Raw genomic sequence first — 19,696 nt, 5'->3', positions numbered from 1 at the left:
TTGTTGTTTTTTTTTGTCCAATCTTATCCTTGATGTTGTTTTTGTTGTTCTCTCTGCTGTCTGTTTATTTGTGGATGTCTCTTGTCTCTTCAAATTGTTTCTCTGTTTATATTTATATTCATATTTATTAACACTATCAATGTTACACTGCTTCACCAAAAGAATTTCCCTAATGGGGATCAGTAAAGTTTATCTTACCTTATTAATCCTGGGGAACCCTGAGCAGACACGGGGGGAACATGGAAACTTGACACAGAAAGCCCCCTTGTGGGAATCCAACCTGGGACCTTGGCTAAACACCTCACCAGCACGCTGCTGCCAGTGTTAATGTTTCAAAGCACTGAGAGATCTTCTCACCACGACTCCTGGCTGATCTGGAAAATGCATGGCGGTTGTGAAGAAACCCCACAGCAGGCGTGAATCTCCTGAGGAGAATGCGGTCGCTATCCGGGGTGCTGAAAAACCCCCATTGGGGAGCTCCAGTCACATTCTGCTCCCCATGGTGGAAATGCTGCTGAAGGGTAATTGTTAACAGTTAGTAACCCGTCAAAGACATGAGTATCTTGCGTATTTTGCCAGGCAATATTTCACCCTCGAGGTGATTAAATGTGGCTCTGGAGAAAAACAGGTAAATATTTGCTGACACAAAAAGAGTTCATTCTATTTGCAGCGTCTGGGGATGAGATGAGCTATTTCACACTAATGTAATAGTTTTACCGTGTCAGGGCAATGAAGGTAATTTATTTTTATGAATAGGATTTGTGTCAGCCTCGGTGAAAATAGCTGTGCCTACAAAACACCCCTAGGAGGCAGCATGAAGCCGGGGGAGACGCGACATTTCAGCAGAAGAAGAAACCGAGACGTCACATTGAAGCTGCGGCGAGCGGTAGCCGCTTAGGCGCTAATCACACAGTAACACAAGTAGCCGACACAAGCTAACGCGGCTTGCTAACTACATGTCTCGCTTTCGATTTACCGCACACACGGATTGGCGGATTTGCCAAACACAAACGTGAGACGCCAAAACAAGTGCGAGACGGGGAATATTAATTCGATAACACACAGCTAATGCAGCCTCTTCTCGCATAGAAGGCTATTTTGGCTAGCTAGCATAGACAACGATAGCAAACTCTCCCTTTGGCTAGCGTCAGGCTAGCCAGCCAGCCAGCCAGCTAGCTAGCTAGCTACTCGCATCACCATCGGTAGTTAGCTAGCTAGCGAGCTGTAGTAACTTGCGTCATGGATGAACTAGTCGTGGAAGTGAGGGGAACGAGCGGGGCCTTCTACAAGGTAAGTCTGCGGCCGCGGTTTAAGCTGTTTTTATTCCCCGATTTTGTCGGAAAACGCCGCACGGACGGAAGACTTGGGAGTGATACGGAATGTTGTCGTCGTACGCACATAAGCTGTGTGGGTACCTGCATGGTGTTTCCGGGCCTCCGTGCCTCCACCGGGACTCAGAGGCACGGAATCCTATTTCTCAATTTAAATTAGAATTTTAAAAATGGCCAAAACGGTGTGTTACAGGCGAATATGCCATCGGGAACACGCTGCCCATCATTTACGTAATAGTCGTAACGTTGACGTATATGGCTGTGGGGATGAGTTCCCGTGAATGTAATCCAGTGTTCCCAGCAAAGTGTAGGGGGTCGCAGATTCCCGTCCCCAGGATACTGATGGGTCCCAGGTTCTCAGGTAGAACACCAACAATCAGACCTGTTCCACTAACTACTGCTCCCTGCTGATACAAGTGTTAGGTATGGTTATGGTGACACTGATCTCACCAATGGTTGGATGATGGTGGGGCGGTTGTGTGGAGATTTTGGATTAGAATAATCAAAGGGAAATGGTTGCGTGAGGACGTAATCTCATGCAGGAGAGGCTTGGTGGATCACCAAGTTGGTCCCTACATGCGTTGAGATTCGCATCTCCGAGCAGTGCCACAGTGCATTAAACAAAAAATAACAACATTCAAAGTCGATGCATCCTCAGTGTAGAGTAAGATAACCATCCCACGGTGCACAAACGAGTTTTAAGTCTGATGGGCCCCCAAACCTTTTGAACCATTGACCTGGGAAGTGTGGATTTATCTAAAGTTGGAAAGTCAAGTCCAAATTATTAAGGCTGAGAGGATTGAAGATCTGCTTTTTTACATTTTGGATGTAAGTCTATACTGTAATTTGTATTTATCAAGGGTTGCAATTCATTATAATCCTTTTTTCAGCACACAAACTACACTCTATTGCTCTATTGGTATTTCCGTGGCGCAGCAATGAGAATAAATTGTGATTACTCTCTAGTAATTTAATCTTTCTGGAAGAGGGAAACCTTGCCTCAGCTGAAGTTAAGGAAGGAAAATGAATTAGCCGAATGTGAATTGCAGCCATTAAAAAACAATTTGCCTTATTGCAAACCTGAGCTGAATACAATCTGAAGGCCGTTTCAAATCAGACCTTAAACCTTCACATTTCCATCCTCCAATGTGACCGCAAGAAACAAGTCAGTGTTCCAGTGACATCCGAAAACGGCTAGACTTTGAATTTGAGCCCAGAGAAAGAATCTGTGGGTAATCAAACTGGGAATGTGTGATGTGTTTGACTGCGTGTATGTGTGCGTGTGGTCAGACAGATCTTTGCTGTTTGGTGAAGAACATTTGGATCCACACTCAGTTGTAATAAAGGCTTGTTCTTCATACTCACTATGTCACCACTGGAGATGAAGAACATATATCAGCATAGCCTAGTCAATTTACAGCATCTAGACTGTTTTTTTTTTTTGTTTTGTTTTTTGTTTGCAGACCTATTTTGCACGTGCTTTGTCCACTAACAAGATGATTTGCCTGCAAAAACCCGTTCATGTCATGTTGGGTTTCAGTTTAAAGGTGTTGTTGTAATATCTGGAGACAGCAGAGATGTTCCCACCAGCACATCTTCTGGCAAAGGACCTCTTGTTTTGGTATAAATTGGTCTCACTGTGCCACGGGATGTTTGCACAGGTGAGGGAGAAGTTTTGAAAAAAAAATCGGACACATCCCAACGAACGCAAAATGAGGCAGTAGTTATTTTGTTTGCTTGGAACTTGTAGTTAAACTCGGTTTCAGCCTACATAGAAGGCTACTAGTTTAAAGAAGACAGAGGTTGGAGGCCACAGTAATGAGGAACGTGATAAAGAACTTGGCGGCTATTCATTGTCTTGCCATAAATCGTTCTAATCGTTTAACTTCCAGGTAGTAAACATGGTTCCTGGAGTTGCGTGTTTGGATGATTACAAAAGTACAACAAGCCTTCCCTTTCTTCTCTGCCTGAAAGGCAAAGTTGTGATTGGACCGTGTTCCTTTTCCTGTTGTAATGTCATATCTTATTAGACTGACTGAAGTCCCTTCCTATTATTTGCCATTGACTGCAGAAGGCAGATGTGAATAATAGCCGAAGCCAGTAAAGGAAAATGCATGCAAATGTCAGACATGACAATCATACATCCTTTGCACAGCACAAATTGGATGTGATCGTCCTCCATCCCATTAAACATCTGGACACGGCTCAGCATTTGTTGGAACACTAAGTTTCACCGGTCAGGTTGTGTTTTTGTTTATCAGCTGCTTATCTCCTACATTAGCTTCCTCGTGGCTGCTGCGTGATCTCCAGCCTTGATCTTCTTGTCAAAGGTTTTCAGGTGTTTAATAGTGATCGACTGTGCGTTTTTCTCCATTTGTTCGCAAAGCAAGATGCGTGTTAGTTTGCCAGGACCTTCAAATGTCTGCCAAAGAGTTTAAAAAGATGGATTTTATTGGTCAAACCAAGCTTGTGGCCGGAAGCAAATCAGGGAAATCAGTGTTCCTACCGTACCCAGCACAAATGTCCCAGAGCAGAGCAAGAGCTTTTACAACACACACACACACACACACACACACACACACACACACACACACACACACACACAAACACACAGTGGTTTTGGTGCGAAAACCCTTTTATTCCATTTTCCATTTTTTTGGACCCCAACTGATGCCCCCATCCATGTAATAACATGTAAACAAGTATTTTTTTTAACGAAATAAAGCGGACAGATTGGGATGAAGGCGTATTTTTAAGGCGCATTCCCTGCAGTCCATTCTCGGCCATTCCAGGTCTTCAAATGATGGACCCTGTGTGATGAAAATAAAGGGTCCATGTCAAACTGTTCTATGCAGCACAGTCTCCAGACTTGACCCTTTAAATTTCTTTTCCTTCCTTTTGCAACTGAGTTACACATGCCTAATTGTGCCAGCATTGTAATCCTTGCGCTCCACTTGCTAGAAGGATGGGCTCCACACTTTTCACTAATCTGAGCAATTAAGATCTTTGTGTTTTTGTTTTCCCAGAAAGCTCAGCTAGAGTACTGGCTTTTAGAAGCTATAATTACTTTTAAAATGTAGCTTCATCCATCACTGGCTGTTACTTTGCCCGTCTGGTGCCACCCATAGGCAAGGATCTCTGTCTCTGACTGGTTTTCTCCAAGGCACTGCATGTCCTACTTGTAACACATGACACACACACACACACACACACACACACACACACACACTACACAAACACAAAGACTGTGTACAATCTGAGAGAAATGTTTCACCTCTCACCAAAGAGTCGTCTTCTGCTCGAAGGCTTCTTTAGGTCTGAAGTGCACAAAAGGTAAAAGCTCCTGGAGAAATCCAGCACGTCCAGATACCACGATAAGATCTGACAGTCCCGACAGACGCAACCCAAAATACAGTCAGCGCTGTCACAATCCGGATAAGTGACGCTTGAGAGCGTTTGTCATCGCATGGATCACAGACAGCGATATGTGTTACGTGTGACATGACGTGAACTCTTTTCCACATGTCTTAATTGCAGCCTTTCAATGAAAATGTGGTCACTTGTTCAGTATCAATGAGCTATCAACAAGCACCGAAGCTGTGTTCATACAGACACTACTGTGTTTGTGTGTGTGTGTTTGCATGTGTTTGTGTGTGCGTGTGCGCGTGTGTTTGCACTGTTGGAATGATGTGTGCGGTGACCACAGCAGGTCCACTGTAGGAGATCCCTGTCTGCAATGGCCGATGCTGTCAACCTGTGTTGGATAAAAGTTTGGAACACGCTTACTGAGTGGATTTAAATGATAGAATAAACTTAAGACATTATTATTGATGGCACTTCAGTTTGCAAACAGTAAAAGGTGTTTTTCATGAATTATTGAATTTAGAATCAATAATACTTACCGCCCCATGTCAGATGTTATTTTTTTCTGCTTCTGCATGATGCATGTCATTACCAGCAATCTGGTACAAGAAATCCATATTTTACTGTAACCGGCCACATGTCAATAGAATTCTCCTAAAAATAAGGATAAAGCTTTTTTTAACCCCTTGAGGCGAACGTTCACTTGGTAAAGTTGTTCTTAGTTGGGGTTGCAGCGTCCAGAGCCTCCTGTGTGGAACAGAACTGATTATCAATCATGCTTTTACCAATCTCTGGTGCTCCGGAGTTGTGCACCATCTGCAGCATGTTTCCCTGTTGCATCTGCTGTTTTGGTTTTAATGTAAAAATGAGAAAAAAAAAGACCAGGAAAAAAAAGTGTGAAAAAACCTTGGTTGACTTCTCAGACCAGAATATTCCTCACTATATATATAACCGGTGTTGTTTCCTGTCTACGCCTCCAACAGGCCTTTGTGAAGGACGTTCATGAAGGATCAATCACTGTGACGTTTGAAAACAAGTGAGTAATGTTGAACTCGGAGGCATCCGTAACGTGGCGTCAGACCCGACTTCCGCCATGACGACATGACTGTGTTCCTCTGTCGCCAGCTGGCAGCCGGAGCGTCAGATCCCCTTCCAGGACGTGCGTTTTCCTCCGCCGACAGGCTTCTGCAAGGAAATAAACGAGAGTGATGAAGTGGAGGTGGGGATTAATTATGATGTTTTCATTCATAACAAATTGCATGCGCTGTCTCACAATGGCAGGTTGAAGAACCTATTTGAACACTTTTAATGGTAAAATCCATTCAACTCATTTGTAAATGTGTCTAATTACCTGTTCACACTGTGACCTAATTCAAGTGGCTGTATTTCAACTTTCTCTGTTTGAATAATGGGCGGTGTGTGTGTGTGTGTGTGTGTGTGTGTGTGTGTGTCGGCAGGTGTATTCCAGGGCGAATGACAAGGAGCCATGTGGGTGGTGGCTGGCCAAGGTTCGCATGGTCAAAGGAGAGGTACGGCTCCGTCCACATTGTCAGTTGTGCACCAGAGGATCTCCCACACCTCCATCCATGTCTGCCCCGCCGATGAAGATGGGAAATGTTTGACGTCATGTCGGGACTTAAGCATTGTGCACTCCGTGGCACATTTGCTTGTCAGTAGCGTGACGTTCGCCCTGGGTTGCAGAGAACTGTACATTTTTTCGGTCAAATCAAAAGTACGAAATGTTGAATTGCACAGTTTCAGGCGCTGTCAGCGAAATGTCCGTCACCGCGGCTTCTTAGCCCCTGCTCTGTGCACACTCAAACCAAGACACAACCATCTAGTTTAGCAACATGCACGCTAACATTTTGGGATATTTGTTCTCCACTCTGCTTATTTGAGTGGAAATGAGTGTAATGTTCCCAGCATCCAACCTTGGATGTAATAAATATGTATAACACAGATGTGAGTAATTTAAACGCCGTGGCAACACGTCTAGTATGGGCATTAAAGTGCATAAGGCCCATATCACTGTGGGTAGCAGACACATGGGATCATCCTGCACGGCCTTTTTCTGGTGCGTGAACTGTTCCTGTAGTCCATTTTCCACGCTTTGAGCAGAAATGAGAGTTTGTCATCAGACGATTTAACCGGCCAAGCGTGCGTGGACTTCATCACGCTCTGGGAGCTCTGCGGTGAGTTGAGGTGAGATGTTTGCCTCACAAATGTTTTCCAGTGCCAGATGTTGATTGCACTCCTTGACTGAACATTTTTCTATTCTCCTTTTGAGTATCTGCGTGTTCACAGTAGCATGAAAGCCTGGATGTGCAACATCACATGTTAGATGATCTGGGGATAAAGTCAGACTGAGATGGTTTGGACATGGACAGAGGAAGGATGAAGAATATCTGGGTAGAAGGAAGCTGAACTTGTTGCTGCCAGGCAGGAGGTCTGGAGGAAGACCAGAGAGGAGGTTTATGGATGGAGGGGAAGAGGACAGGAAGGCAGATGATTTCAGAGGAGATGGTTAGACGGAGGCAGATGATTGGCCCAAAGGAGAAGATCATACTGAGTGTTCTACCTATTTCATCTTGATAGATCAAGCTGCCCCTGCAGCTAACTCATGATTCCCAGAGAAAACGGTGCTCTGTAAGAATCAGTCTCCTTTTCTTCTTCTCTGCAATGACTCACATAGTGTTCAGATGTTTGTGTCATAACAGCAGACATCTAAAGATGGTTCTCTGCCTAGCAGCTGACAGTCTGTTCATCCCTGTCTCTAGTTCTACGTGATAGAGTACGCCGCATGCGACGCCACACTAAACGAGATTGTGACTCTGGAGCGGTTACGGCCCGTTAACCCGAACAAGCCCGCCACCAAAAGCACTTTCATCAAGATCAGGCTGGACGTGCCGGAGGACCTGCGGCAGATGTAGGTTTCCCCACGTGGACTCTCGGTTGTGCGGGTTATTGATTTGGACCGATAACGTTCTTGTGCAACCTCTGATCGACAGGTGCTCCAAGGAGTCTGCGCACAAGGACTTCAAGAAGGCGGTGGGAGCGTTCAGTGTCACCTACGACTCCGAGAAGAAGCAGATGGTCATCCTGGTGCGTGGGAACCCCGACCACGTGCCCAGCCTGTCTGACCTTTAAAAAAAATCCTTGTGAGTAATGTACCTTCTCCCGTTCCTCCCGCAGTCTGTGAACGAGGTCACGGCCAAGCGGGCCACCATGATGAGCGACATGCACTTCAGGAGCCTCCGGACCAAGCTGTCCCTCATACTGAGGAACGAAGAAGCGAGCAGACAACTGGAGGTAGGCTCGCCTGCTGACCATGAATCCACGGGTGTATTTGGGAATTATGCTGCTCCAGTGATGCTTCATCTGACCCTCCCCATCACGCAGAGCTCCAGACAGCTGGCGTCGCGCTTCCACGAGCAGTTCGCGGTGCGGGACGATTTGATGGGCCTGGCCATCGGTACCCACGGGGCCAACATCCAGCAGGCCCGGAAAGTCCCCGGGGTCACCAACATAGACCTGGACGAAGAAACGTGCACCTTCCACATTTATGGAGAGGTGGGATTCTGCAGCTCTTCGCTACTGCTGAACCAGATGTGATTTTTGGGGCCGCGGCTGCTACATCTTTGTTTTATTTGTTTCCAAAGGACCAGGATGCAGTGCGTATAGCCAGGAGCTTCCTGGAGTTCTCTGAAGACATCATCAAAGTCCCCAGGAACTTAGTAGGTAAGAGAGTGACCGCAACGACACACCTCAGATGTTAGTTTTTTTAAGCGACGCCTTCTCCTGAGCTCTTTATTTCCCGTGCCGCCACAGGGAAGGTGATCGGTAAGAACGGGAAACTGATCCAGGAGGTGGTGGACAAATCAGGCGTGGTGCGGGTTCGCATCGAGCCGGAGAACGACAAGAAGCCCGCAGCAGCGGCCGCAGCGGACGAGGTGAGCGTTAGAGAGCCTTTGAATCCAGACCAGGAGCTTACAGACACAGTAAATGTTAGTGATTCAAGGAGAACAGGTCAGTCACAGCTCTGTGTGCTGCAGGGAATGGTGCCATTTGTGTTTGTGGGGACCAAGGAGAGCATCTCCAATGCCACGGTGCTGCTCGACTACCATCTCAATTACCTTAAGGTCCGTCCGGTCGTGTCACGGTGACATTCTGAAAAAGAAAAAAAACATTTCATCCCAAAAAAATGCAGGAAAAATAAACTAATGATTTTGTTAATCTCTTTCTAACAGGAGGTTGATCAGCTCCGCCTGGAGCGCCTGCAGATCGACGAGCAGCTGAGGCAGATCGGCGGAGGCGGTGGCGGAGGGGGGGCCGGCCCTCGCAATCCCAAAGACAAGACCTACGTGTTCGACAACGGCACGGGGCTGGGCCGGGGCGCGGGGGGCGGCGGGGGGAAGCCCTACGGAGGAGGAGGGGGGCGAGGAGGCAGGGGGCGGCGGGGCGGCGGCGCAGCTTTTGCCTCAGGTGCGTTTAAATGATCTGATGAATTTCAAAATAAAAGCATAAGGACCGTGTGTTCTCATCTAATCTATGACCGTATCCCCCCCCCCTCCCGAAGGTACCAACTCCGAGGCCTCCAACGCCTCAGAGACCGAATCGGACCACAGAGAGGAGCTCAGCGATTGGTCGCTGGCTCCCACCGAGGAGCTGATGACGGGCGGCGGGACGCTGCCCCGGCGGACAGACGGCAGGAAGCGACCAGGCGGCGGCAGCGGGCCACGGGGACGCGGGGGGAGAGGAAGAGGAGGGGGAGGATATAAAGGTGAGCCACAAGGACATTTTTTTTATAGAATACAAATATAAACATTTCTCAGCAAACCGCTGGAGTGGAAGGGGGAGAAGGGAAGTAAATTAGTAGATCGAAGTAAATCGTGGTTTGTGAAGTGTCTAATCAAATTCCAGCCTGAGGAGCAGGAGTGAATCAAATAATGAGATCTCTGCAGAATCCCTTCCCGGTGTTAACCTTCCAGAGAACCCCAATGCTTTAGAAAGCAGGCCAGGTTACGCGAATCTGAACCGAGACACGTTTTTAATCGCCTTCATGCCGCTGCCTTTAGTGACTTTGACTTACCCAGGTTGGCCTGAGTTATGGTCCATTCTGCTATTGGACCATTCTATGCTCACCCCTGCTATTGGTCCGGGGTGAACCCACCTCTCGGCCAATCAAAGCTGGGATTGACACCAGCATCCCGGCGACCCTGACTGCAGGACAGGCGGCGTAGATAACGGTGATCCATGTTTCCAGGGGAAGACGTGCAGTGGAGCGAGCCGAGGCCCCGGCATGTCAGAGACCCCAAGACGCGAGCACAGGAGGACACCCTGCAGGTACGGTCCGGCCTGCCGGCCTAAAACCTTCTGTCAGAACCTCTGGAGCCCAGAAAGATTAGAATACCCCAAAAACCCAGGTTAGGTGAGGGTGTCACCTAACCATCTCCAGCCCTCATTAGTGTACCCTCATAGTAATGGGCAGGTTTTATTGTCCTGTTTCTGAGGTGAACCCCGATCAGAGGGTGATACCGTTTAGAGTAGAACCCCCCAGGATGGCAGATACATCTAATATGGCTGCAGCCTCCTTCGCCCGCTACCAGGAAATGATATCCCTCGGCAGCCGGTTTGCTCTGCTGCCAAGGACTCGGAAAAGTCTGCATGTCCGTGTCTGAAGCTTCAGCAGAAGAGCTCCCTCAGGGGGAAACGGCTAATCTGCTAACAGAAATAAATCAATATCCTTTTTTGTTAGGCTTTTTAATAATTACTTGCTTTCCTTCCTGAAGTACATGGAGGACGCCTGAGACGAAACGACTAGATTTACGCACAAAGCACAAACTAAGTGTTTGGAATCGGCCATTTTTCATCTATTTGGTAGTGTTTCAAAGTAGCAGTAGGAGGCCCGCAGGTAGCTATGTGTCCCGTCCCAGACCCCGGCTCAGACCTGGTCCCGTCTTCCCCCCGCAGATCCGTGTGGACGGAAACAACGAGCGCAGCGTGCAGCACTCGTCGGCCGGGCGGGGCGGAGGGCCGGCCTCGTCCCCGAGCGCCGTTGTCGCTGGCGGCGGCAGCGAGGGGCCGTCGCGTCACCATCACCGACCCATCAGAGAACGAGGCATGAAGAAGGACAAACAGGACACTCCCCCGCTGGTGAACGGAGTGTCATAGATACGCCACTGAAGGGACCTTCTCACTTAGACACATTCAGAAACACACACACGCACACACACACACACACACATATACATGCAGGCGTCATCTTCCTCTGTCTCTGTCAAACACACACACAAACACACACACGCACACACACCTTTCCATCAGCGTGGAAGCGTTTACATAGTGAACTGGTGGAGCGGAGCTGCTGCTCTGCTGAGGTCTGGTCTGCTGTTACGGGTCTCTGCATGTCCTGCGTCCGCCCTCCTGCGGACACACAGGCAGGAAGGCCGGAGCCGACCCCCAGGCATTATCTACCAACACCCCCGGCCATCATCAAATGCAAGCGTTGGCTTTTTTTTTAAAAACAAAGTTTGGAATATTTTTACCTGTGCGTGCGGACCCGAGGTGCACGGGAAGAAACAAGCGATTCCAGGCGGACAGGGAAAGCCCTCCCCGATTCCCCCGCCGCACATCCTAACCTCGTTTTTTTTTTTTTTTTCTTCTCCAATGCGTACACGGAGAAGCCCCCCCCCCCCCCCCCCCCTCCACAGGTGGAGTTAGTTGTCCTGCGACGGCAGCCGCTCTCACACACTTTACAAACAACAGGGTAGAAATGAACTGTCGCTGAAAAAGGGGGCTGAGACCGCCGTGTCTGGACCCTCGGTGCCAGCCAATCAAGAGAGGCTGTGTGAGCGTGGACCGGCTTCCCCCTGCAGCTGAATTACCCCCCCGCACCCCAGCCACCCCGATGCAGGTCCGAAGTCAGAGGCGGCCGCCCTGGGGTGGAAAGCACCGTTTCAGCCGGCGGCCCCCACTTAGAGAAGGAGATCCACAGCCACGTTTCCAGGCAGGGACACCCGAACCGCATCCGAAGACCGGGGAGGGCGTGAGGAACGAGGACGCTCGCAATCCAAGGAGAGATGACCTTCCAGATCCATCCGTTAGAAGCTCCCGCACCTGAGCGGATATTCCATACGTATCTCAGCCTGAGCGGCCCGAGTTCCCAGCGTTCCCGGCGAACCCCCAGGTCCAGAGGCCCGGCCTCCTGCTTCTCCACAGGCCCGAGAGGCTCTTCTCATCTCAGTGCCTTGGATTTATGGATTCACGTAAAGATCGGCCTGTTTTATAGACCCACTGCTTTTTATATCATATTTCATGTCACCCCCTCCCCTTTGCTTTTTTTCCGCACATTTCACCCTCCCCCCCCGTGGCTCCGGTCTGTAGACGCGGGTCTCGTGATTCCATCGGCTCTCACTGGTCACTCCCACCCTTTTGTTGTCGTTTTGTTTTTGGGAGCAGGACGAGACAATCACATCGTCGGCTAGCTGGAAAGGCCTCTCCCCACACGGGGAGGTCGGCTCGTTGACAAGCCGACGCCAGTCGGCGCCGTCCGCGTTCCAGCCTGTTTATTTGCACCCTCAGTGATATGCTGACCGAACCTCTGGGTCAGTCACACCTTGGGCCGCTCCAAACTATCTAAACAAACCGCAGTAACGCAGACGACCGGGGGGTTTAATTAAGAAAAGCAGAGCTGGAAGTGGCAGCTGTGCATCCCAGCTGTCCAAATGTAAATGAAGCACTGTAAAATAAAGCTAAGCAAAAACCAGGGTTCTCAGGGTTTCGCTGAGTATTGGTCGTCGAGTCGAACCCCCGCTCCTCCTCCTCTGACGGCCGGTCCAGGGTCTCCGCTGCTGAGAGGCTTCTCGTCTGACACCCCCCACCCTCCGCCTCAGTCCGGGCACCACCCTGCTTCTCTGGAGACTTTGAAACCAGGCTTGTCACACTTTCAAACACGCAAACGAGCCAAAAACATCAGTAACTTCTCCACAGGCGTCCTGAGAAAACCAGCTTCTCCGGGGAAACACAATAAATGTGATGATAAAGAGTTTGCTTGCGGTGATCCGGGTTCCTGAGCATACGGACCTTCACGGACGTTCCTCCGAAACTCTCTGAGATGTAGGAGGAGGAGTCGGTCGCTGACCTCCGGCCGACCTTGTAAGTGGAGATTATTAGGCAGGAAACATCAACCAAGGTCGCCGTCGACGTGAGGGTCATCGGCGTCGGTCCGGTGGAGGCCGGATGGCGGCGGGGAGCTGCGAACGCTCAGGGGAACCTCCGCTTATTCCACGCGACATGTGCCTTTTCAAACGTGGCTCGGAGCCCCCGGCCTGGACCGGCGGGTCGGGGGAAGGACCGGGCGCCGCCGGTCCTCGGCGTGCTTCCTCCCGCAGGGCGGGCGTCCGGCCGGAGAGCCCGAAGGCGGCGTGTCTTTGAACGCCTCTAAGCCCGTAGCCCCCCCACCAGTGCAGCTCACCACCTGTGGATTTTTATTTTTTTTCCTCTCGCGCCCAGAACTTTCTCTGGCTCTGTGGGTTCATTTTGTATCTCGCCGCCGTAAAGCGGCCGAGGTCGCCCCCGCCCCCCCCCCCCCCCTCCTCGGACCTTCTCGTATTTTTCACGCCGCATGTTCATCCTCATCTTTTATTTTTGAAGCGTCTTAGATGTGCGGTAGGTGTGGACTGTTAAGAAAAAAAAATAAAAAATGAAGTGTCGGTGTCTCGATGTCGATCCTCGGTCCGGGGGTCTCGGGGGTCACCGGTTTTGGTGGTCATTTTATGAGACCTGTTTTTTAAGGCCGTTGTGGGGGGCGGGGGGGTCACCTTTGGAAAACATCACAAGGAAACGGTTATATAACACAAGTAACGAATCACAGCATACCTTTTTCTTTCTTTCTTATCAGAGTGTTATCGGTGTCAATCTCTTCTCACTAATCTGTTAGGATCTTTACTCTCAGTTTTGTTTTTTTTTTGTTTGTTTTTTTACGCCATCTCTCCGACCGCGGCCCGGTTAGCGTTTTTCCCGCGATGCATCAGAATTAAAAAAAAAAAAAATTAAAATTAAAAAAAAAAAAACGGCTCGAGTTAAAAGTAACCTCTGTATTATTAATAGAGCATCAACAGTATGGAGTTGCTTTGTGTTTCAAAAGAAGGGAGGGTGGCATACTGTATATAATGATGTCATTATTTGTCTGAGAAAAAGATTTGTACTATTGTTTCAAATGTGCACTTATCCTGATATTCTTTTGTTGCTGTTTAATATCAGTTAAATGCTAGATTTCTTGATAATAAACATAATGATGTGTGAAACTGTAGCGTCCTCCGTGGCTGAATGAATGGGATCGACCCATGGATTTACTTTACTTTTTATTGCCGCGGGTGCTTGAGAAAAGTTAAAAACTTTATCCGGAAAGGGCCTCGGCAGCCGTCGGCCTGACCTTCGTGCCGGCTGGAGGCCGACCCGAGTTTGTTTAATGAGAATCCCCGGCAAAAGCTCTGAACCGATCCCGGCATCGTGGCCCCCCCCAGGGCCGCTCCCAGGCCGCTCCTCGGCGATCTTCTCAGACTAAAGTTCCGACGAAAATCGCTCGCCTCTCGTTTTGCGTTTGGCCGATCGAACCTTTTGAACGAGAAGTTTCGGTAAAGCGCGGGTAGATCGCGACCCCCCCCTCGGCGAGCCGGGAAGCGAAGAGGAGGACGTGACCTCTGCGTCTGCGCCTCTGAATCCGACGCTTCCAGGAAGCGCAAAAAATCCGCCCGCCGCAGGGCTGAGCGCTGGAAAAGTGATCGTAGGAGGCCCTGACTACTTCCTGGAACACGCAGACAGACCAAAAGGCTAGATTAACTTTCAATTTTGCTGAAATGTGTCTAGTGTTGGAGCAGAGAAGTTTTTTTCCTGACTTGGGCTGGTAGTTAATGGATGAGTTACGGACGAGATGAGCTTCATCCGCCCAGATATCTGGCCAGCGGTGCCTTGTTCCGGTTGTTCTTCATATTCCTACCCGTTTGCATTCCTGACAAAAAAAGGCATAAGCTAATTCTCATCTTGTTTAAATGGCTGAAGATGGTACTGGGTAAAGTCTGAACCCGGCCCCTTGCCTAATCGCCAGCAGTAGTACGCTATGTTACAGATAATAAATGAATGAATTATTGACTTCCTAATACTGATATTGAAATCATTGATGGTCCAAATGTTGGTTACCCGCCGGCGGCCGCTGGGGGCCCAGCCTCGGGGCCGAATCCAGACGCTGGAGTTTTCACATCAGCAGGTTTCCGTGGATCTGCCGAGGGAGCCGATGGACCCACGTACGGATCTCGCTTCGCCGCCACCCTGCAGAGGTCGTGAAGGAACGCGGACAAAGCATATCGCACAGCCAACGGTGAACCCTAAGATGCTAAACTCGTAGCGTTTGAGAAAGCCAAGAAAATGGTGCTGGGGTTCATCACACACTTATAAATCTATAGAATTCACTCATTCATTCATTATCTTCCGCATATCCTGCAGGCGGACGCCGGAGCCTACACCAGCCGTGATTGGCCAGGAAGCGGGGTTCAGGACTGACCAATCACAGGGACAAATTTTGGGACATCCAACCGTTCACATCTGGACAATCATGCCGAACAAAGAACATGGACGTGAGACCCGAGTCAGCGGACGGCCTTCAAAATCCTCTTCCTCTGAGTGAGTTTCCTTCCCCCCTCAGGGTGCAGTAACCACCCCGGACCAGGTGGGGGGGATGTTGTCCTGTTGGATCCTCACGGGGGGGCGGGTGGGGGTCCAGCCCTCTTAGCATGCACCCCTCAAATACAGCAACACTCAACGCAAGTATAATGAGCTCAAAGCTTAGAACTTGGCGCCTCCTAACTATCTTATCATGGTCTGTGTGTGTTTTCAGACTCCTTTGTCTTTTAAAAAAAAAAAAAAACAGAGGAAAATATAGTCATGAGAGCGGCAATTGTTTAATAATGGATTCCTGATCCGGCCCAGGGTCGCCGTTGCCGTGGTTTCCGCCCTGCGTGTGTGATCACACCTCCTTCACACTCTTTGTCCTTTAATTTTCCATTAACTCATCCATCTCTCGCACATCTTTGTGTCCTCCCTCTCTCAGCTCGCTCTGTTTCTCGGTGTGTGTGTGTGTGTGTGTCTCTGTGTGTGTGACCCACTTTTGGACAGCCTTTCACAAACACACACACACACACATTTGCTTCAAATGCTTGACAACTGGTTGCCTTCAGAGAGCGCGCAACCTGGAAATCTTACTGGTGGTCAGAATGGCTGAAGGTGATCAAGGTCATGACCGCACTGCTGGTGTCCACCGGTGATTCGTTTCCATCACTCACTCACACACATAAACACACACACACACACACACACACATACATGCACACACACACACACCCTGTCATGTTAAATCTGAGATGATTGTCTGCACCGCTTCTTCCCGACGCTGCTGTTTGTGCTCGGAGAGTGTGATGCAGAGCGGCGGTGGCGTGTCTGGGTGTGTGTCTGGGTGTGTGTTCGTGTGTGTGTGTCTGTTGTGTGTGTGTGTGTGTGTGTGTGTCAACCAACACCACCCAAAAACACACACATGCACACACAATAACACTAAGACACACTTTCCAACAAGTTGCACGCTTGCAGGAGCTGACACACACACATACACACACACACACACACACACACAAAGAGAAACACACACTCGTGTTCAGATGTTAGCCCCGATTTATTTTGACTTCTCCCCATGGCCGTCACAGGCAAAAACCCCCACGCAGGCCTGTGCGTGGGAGAGGGTGGCGAGGTGATGTCACCGCCGTCGCCTCGGCGACACATGCCGAGTGAGAAGTTTGGACCATCTGGTCAACGGTTTCTGGCGGCGAGGCGTGAGCCTTGGCAACGGGCCGCTGGGCACGTGTTGCAGCCGGCGCTCGATGCGACGGGAAGATGGCGGACGGGCGGCCCGCCATCCGCACAGGAAACGTCGGCGAGAAGAGTGCGCGTTGTCGAACAATATTTGTCACCGTCGCTTCTCCTCGTCGTCTTCGCGCCCAGGGGGCCTCACCAGCATTGCTGCCCCAACCTGCAGGGGGCGCCATCTGCAACACACACACACACACACACACACATATACTCACCAGGGGCTTGTTTTTGTGTCCATTCCAGTAAATAGACACAGCCCAGGTGTTTTCACTCTCCGCAGCTCAGGTGATGATTTTAATTCCGGGATGCAGCAGGAATCGCTCCGGAAGAACGGCGAGGAGCATGTGTGTTTTCTCCAGGGACCAGAACCGCCCCGACCCCGGCCACCTTCAACGTTTTTATTCGTTTCAGCCATTTCAGTCCCGTCCCGACTTTCTCCCCCCCGGTCAGGAAGTGGTGCCGGGGGCCGGAGTCTCCTTTGACCAGTTATAATAACAATAACTAGATTATAAGGTTTATGACTCACATTCATTGTGTTTTGTGGCCAAACAGATATTAAAGCTACTTTTCTCACTTGTGGAAACTCAATATATACTTCTGACCATGAAATCTTCTCCTTCTCCTTTGGGCTGCTCCATTCAGGGGCCACAGCCAATCAAATGACTGCATCTACACCACAGCCAATCACAGACCTCTGTTGAATAACCTGGCTCCGTTGAGCCCTTAGCCAATCATCTGCTTCTATCTCACCGTCTCCTCTCCCACCAACTACCCTCCTGTCCTCCTCCTCTCCATCCATATCCCTCCTCTCTGGTCCTCCTCTTGACCTCCAGATCTACTCCATCCCTCCTCTGTCCAAGTCCAAACCATCGCGCTTCTTCTTCCTTGCTTCCAGTAAATGGCCAAGATCTGTGTCTCGCTGAGAGGGCGACTCACCCTCTCACTCAGGGTGGATGGACCCGATCAGACTCTACCTTTTTACTTGAGGAGGCTCCCTGAGGACTCCAGACCTGTGAACAACAGTCTCTGCAGGACACCTGGATGAGAGGAGGAACGGTTGTATGTCTGTAAATGACGTGCTGATGAATGAGTGGATGGTTGCATATGTCTGTGAGGTGAGAACGAGTGAATGAATGAATGAATGCATGAATGGAACAATATCTATATATGTCCCACCACCCTGAGTGCAGGTTAAATCAATGAATTAATGAATGAGATAGTGAATGAATCAACAGATAGTGAATGAGAAATGAATGAATGAATGAGATAGTGAATGGATAAATGCGAGACAGTGAATGAATGAATGAAGGAGATAGTGAATGGATAGCCCTTTTCCAATGATAGTGCAAGGTCTGCTACTTCATTCCTGACACAACTGAGAAATCAGGAGTATCTGGTGACCCTTGAGGCCCGGGAGGCCCGAGAGGCCTTGGAGACCCCGAAGAGCCTGAAGATCCTGGAGGCTCCGGAGGCCCATGAGACCCTATAGGCTCTGGAGATCTCAGCAGGCCTAGACTACCTTGAGACCCTAGAGGCCCTGGAGACTCTGGAGACACTGGAGATCCTGGAGGCTCTGGAGGCTCTGGAGGCTCTGGAAGCCCTGTAGGCCCAAGAGATCCAGGATCCAGGAGATCCTGGAGGCTCTAGAGGCCCTGGAGACCCACGAGGCTCTGGAGACCCTGGAGGTTCTTGGTGCCCTGGAGGCCCTGGAAAGTCTGGAGATCCTGGAGACCTTGGAGGCCCTTGAGACCCTAGAGACCCTGGAGACCTTGGAGATCCTAAAGGCTTTGGAGGCACTGGAGAGCCTGGAGACCCTCGAGGCTCTAGAGACCCTGGAGGCCATGGAGACCCTGGAGACCCTTGAAGCTCTGGAGGCCCTGGAGACCTTGGAGGCCTCGGGCCCCTTTGACCCCCTGCTGGCCCCCCAATTCACCTAAGGGACCTCTTTGACGGTGAAGGTGCAGCTTTCTGGAGCAGGCTGGAGAAGGACGCAGGATGTCTGAGAGGACTGCAGTTCTGCTCCACTCGCCACCAGCAGGTGTTCCCTCAAGGGCCAGGGAGCCGGCGCCCGGGCTGGGATTTAAACCGACAACCAAACCACACTTGGCGATGACGCCGTGGGGTCACACCAAGGTCACGGAGATCTAAGGTAGGTGCAGGTCACACCAAGCAGGAGCAGAAGGTGCCTCAGAGCAAGGCTTTCCAACTGGTATTTACGAACAACCGTTGTGAACCATCAACTCGGGTTTATCTGCTGAATCAGCTGATGTGAAGCCACCTGGAGGAGGACCTGCAACGTGAGACTCCGGCAGAGGTGAGATGCTCCTTCCTGCGGCCAGAAGATCCCTGGTTGGATTCCCACAGGGTTCCTTCCAGCGTGGAGTCTCCATGTTCTCCCTGTGTCTGCGTGGGTTCCTCAGGGTTCTCCGGGTTCCTCGCAAAGTCCAAACACACGCAGGAGCTTCGCGAAGACCCAACATTGTTCAGACGTGCGGATGGTTGTGTGTCCACATGCGTCCCTGCGATTGGTCCAGGGTGGACCCGCCTCTCGTCCAATAGCAGGTGGGATAGACTCAGGCTTACAGATATATGTGTATATATACGTTTAGACAGTGAATGAATGAGTGAATGAATGAATGAATGAATGAATGAATGAATGAATGAATCCCCCCAGTGGCTCCAAAGCCGAGCATGAAGGCTGGGATTCATTTATGGCTGCATGAATAGAAGGAGTTGTGCTGGAGATTTTGCAACATCTTAGAGGCTGTAGTGTGTTCTATCTCTCTCTCTCTCTCTCTCTCTTCCTTCTCTCTCTCTCTCCCTTTCTCTCTATCTTCCTCCCCCCCTCTCTCTCTATCTCTATCTCTCTCTCCCTCTCTCTTCCTTCTCTCTCTCTCCCTTCCTCTCTCTCTCTCTCTCTCTCCCCCCATCTCTCTCTCTCCCTCTCTCTTCCTTCTCTCTCTCTTCCTTCTCTCTCTCTTCCTTCTCTCTCTCCCTCCACCTCTCTCTCTTCCTCTCTCTGACTCTCTCTCTCTCTCTCTCTCCCTCCCTCCCTCCATCTCTCTCTATCTCTCCCTCCACCTCTCTCT

At 50.1% G+C, this 19,696-nt stretch overlaps 1 protein-coding gene across 1 annotated transcript; it reads left to right on the top strand.

Annotated features, from left to right (window-relative positions):
- The first annotated feature begins 883 nt into the window (after positions 1 to 883).
- On the top strand, positions 884 to 13,999 carry fmr1 (fragile X messenger ribonucleoprotein 1). Its single transcript, XM_086139316.1, has 15 exons — positions 884 to 1,290; positions 5,678 to 5,730; positions 5,820 to 5,913; positions 6,152 to 6,223; positions 7,472 to 7,620; positions 7,703 to 7,796; positions 7,887 to 8,003; positions 8,094 to 8,264; positions 8,354 to 8,432; positions 8,523 to 8,644; positions 8,747 to 8,833; positions 8,942 to 9,176; positions 9,271 to 9,474; positions 9,958 to 10,037; positions 10,665 to 13,999. Exons 1-15 carry the CDS (start codon positions 1,240 to 1,242, stop codon positions 10,863 to 10,865), a joined length of 1,809 nt encoding a protein of 602 aa, XP_085995442.1. The 5' UTR covers positions 884 to 1,239; the 3' UTR covers positions 10,866 to 13,999.
- The last annotated feature ends 5,697 nt before the right edge of the window (positions 14,000 to 19,696 follow it).

The sequence above is a fragment of the Fistularia commersonii genome, chromosome 31 (assembly GCF_037954325.1).
Source record: "Fistularia commersonii isolate RoL2024-O1a breed Wild chromosome 31, RoL_Fcom_v1.0, whole genome shotgun sequence".
Taxonomy (NCBI): Eukaryota; Metazoa; Chordata; class Actinopteri; order Syngnathiformes; family Fistulariidae; genus Fistularia; species Fistularia commersonii.
This window is presented reverse-complemented; position numbering and strand designations above follow the sequence as displayed.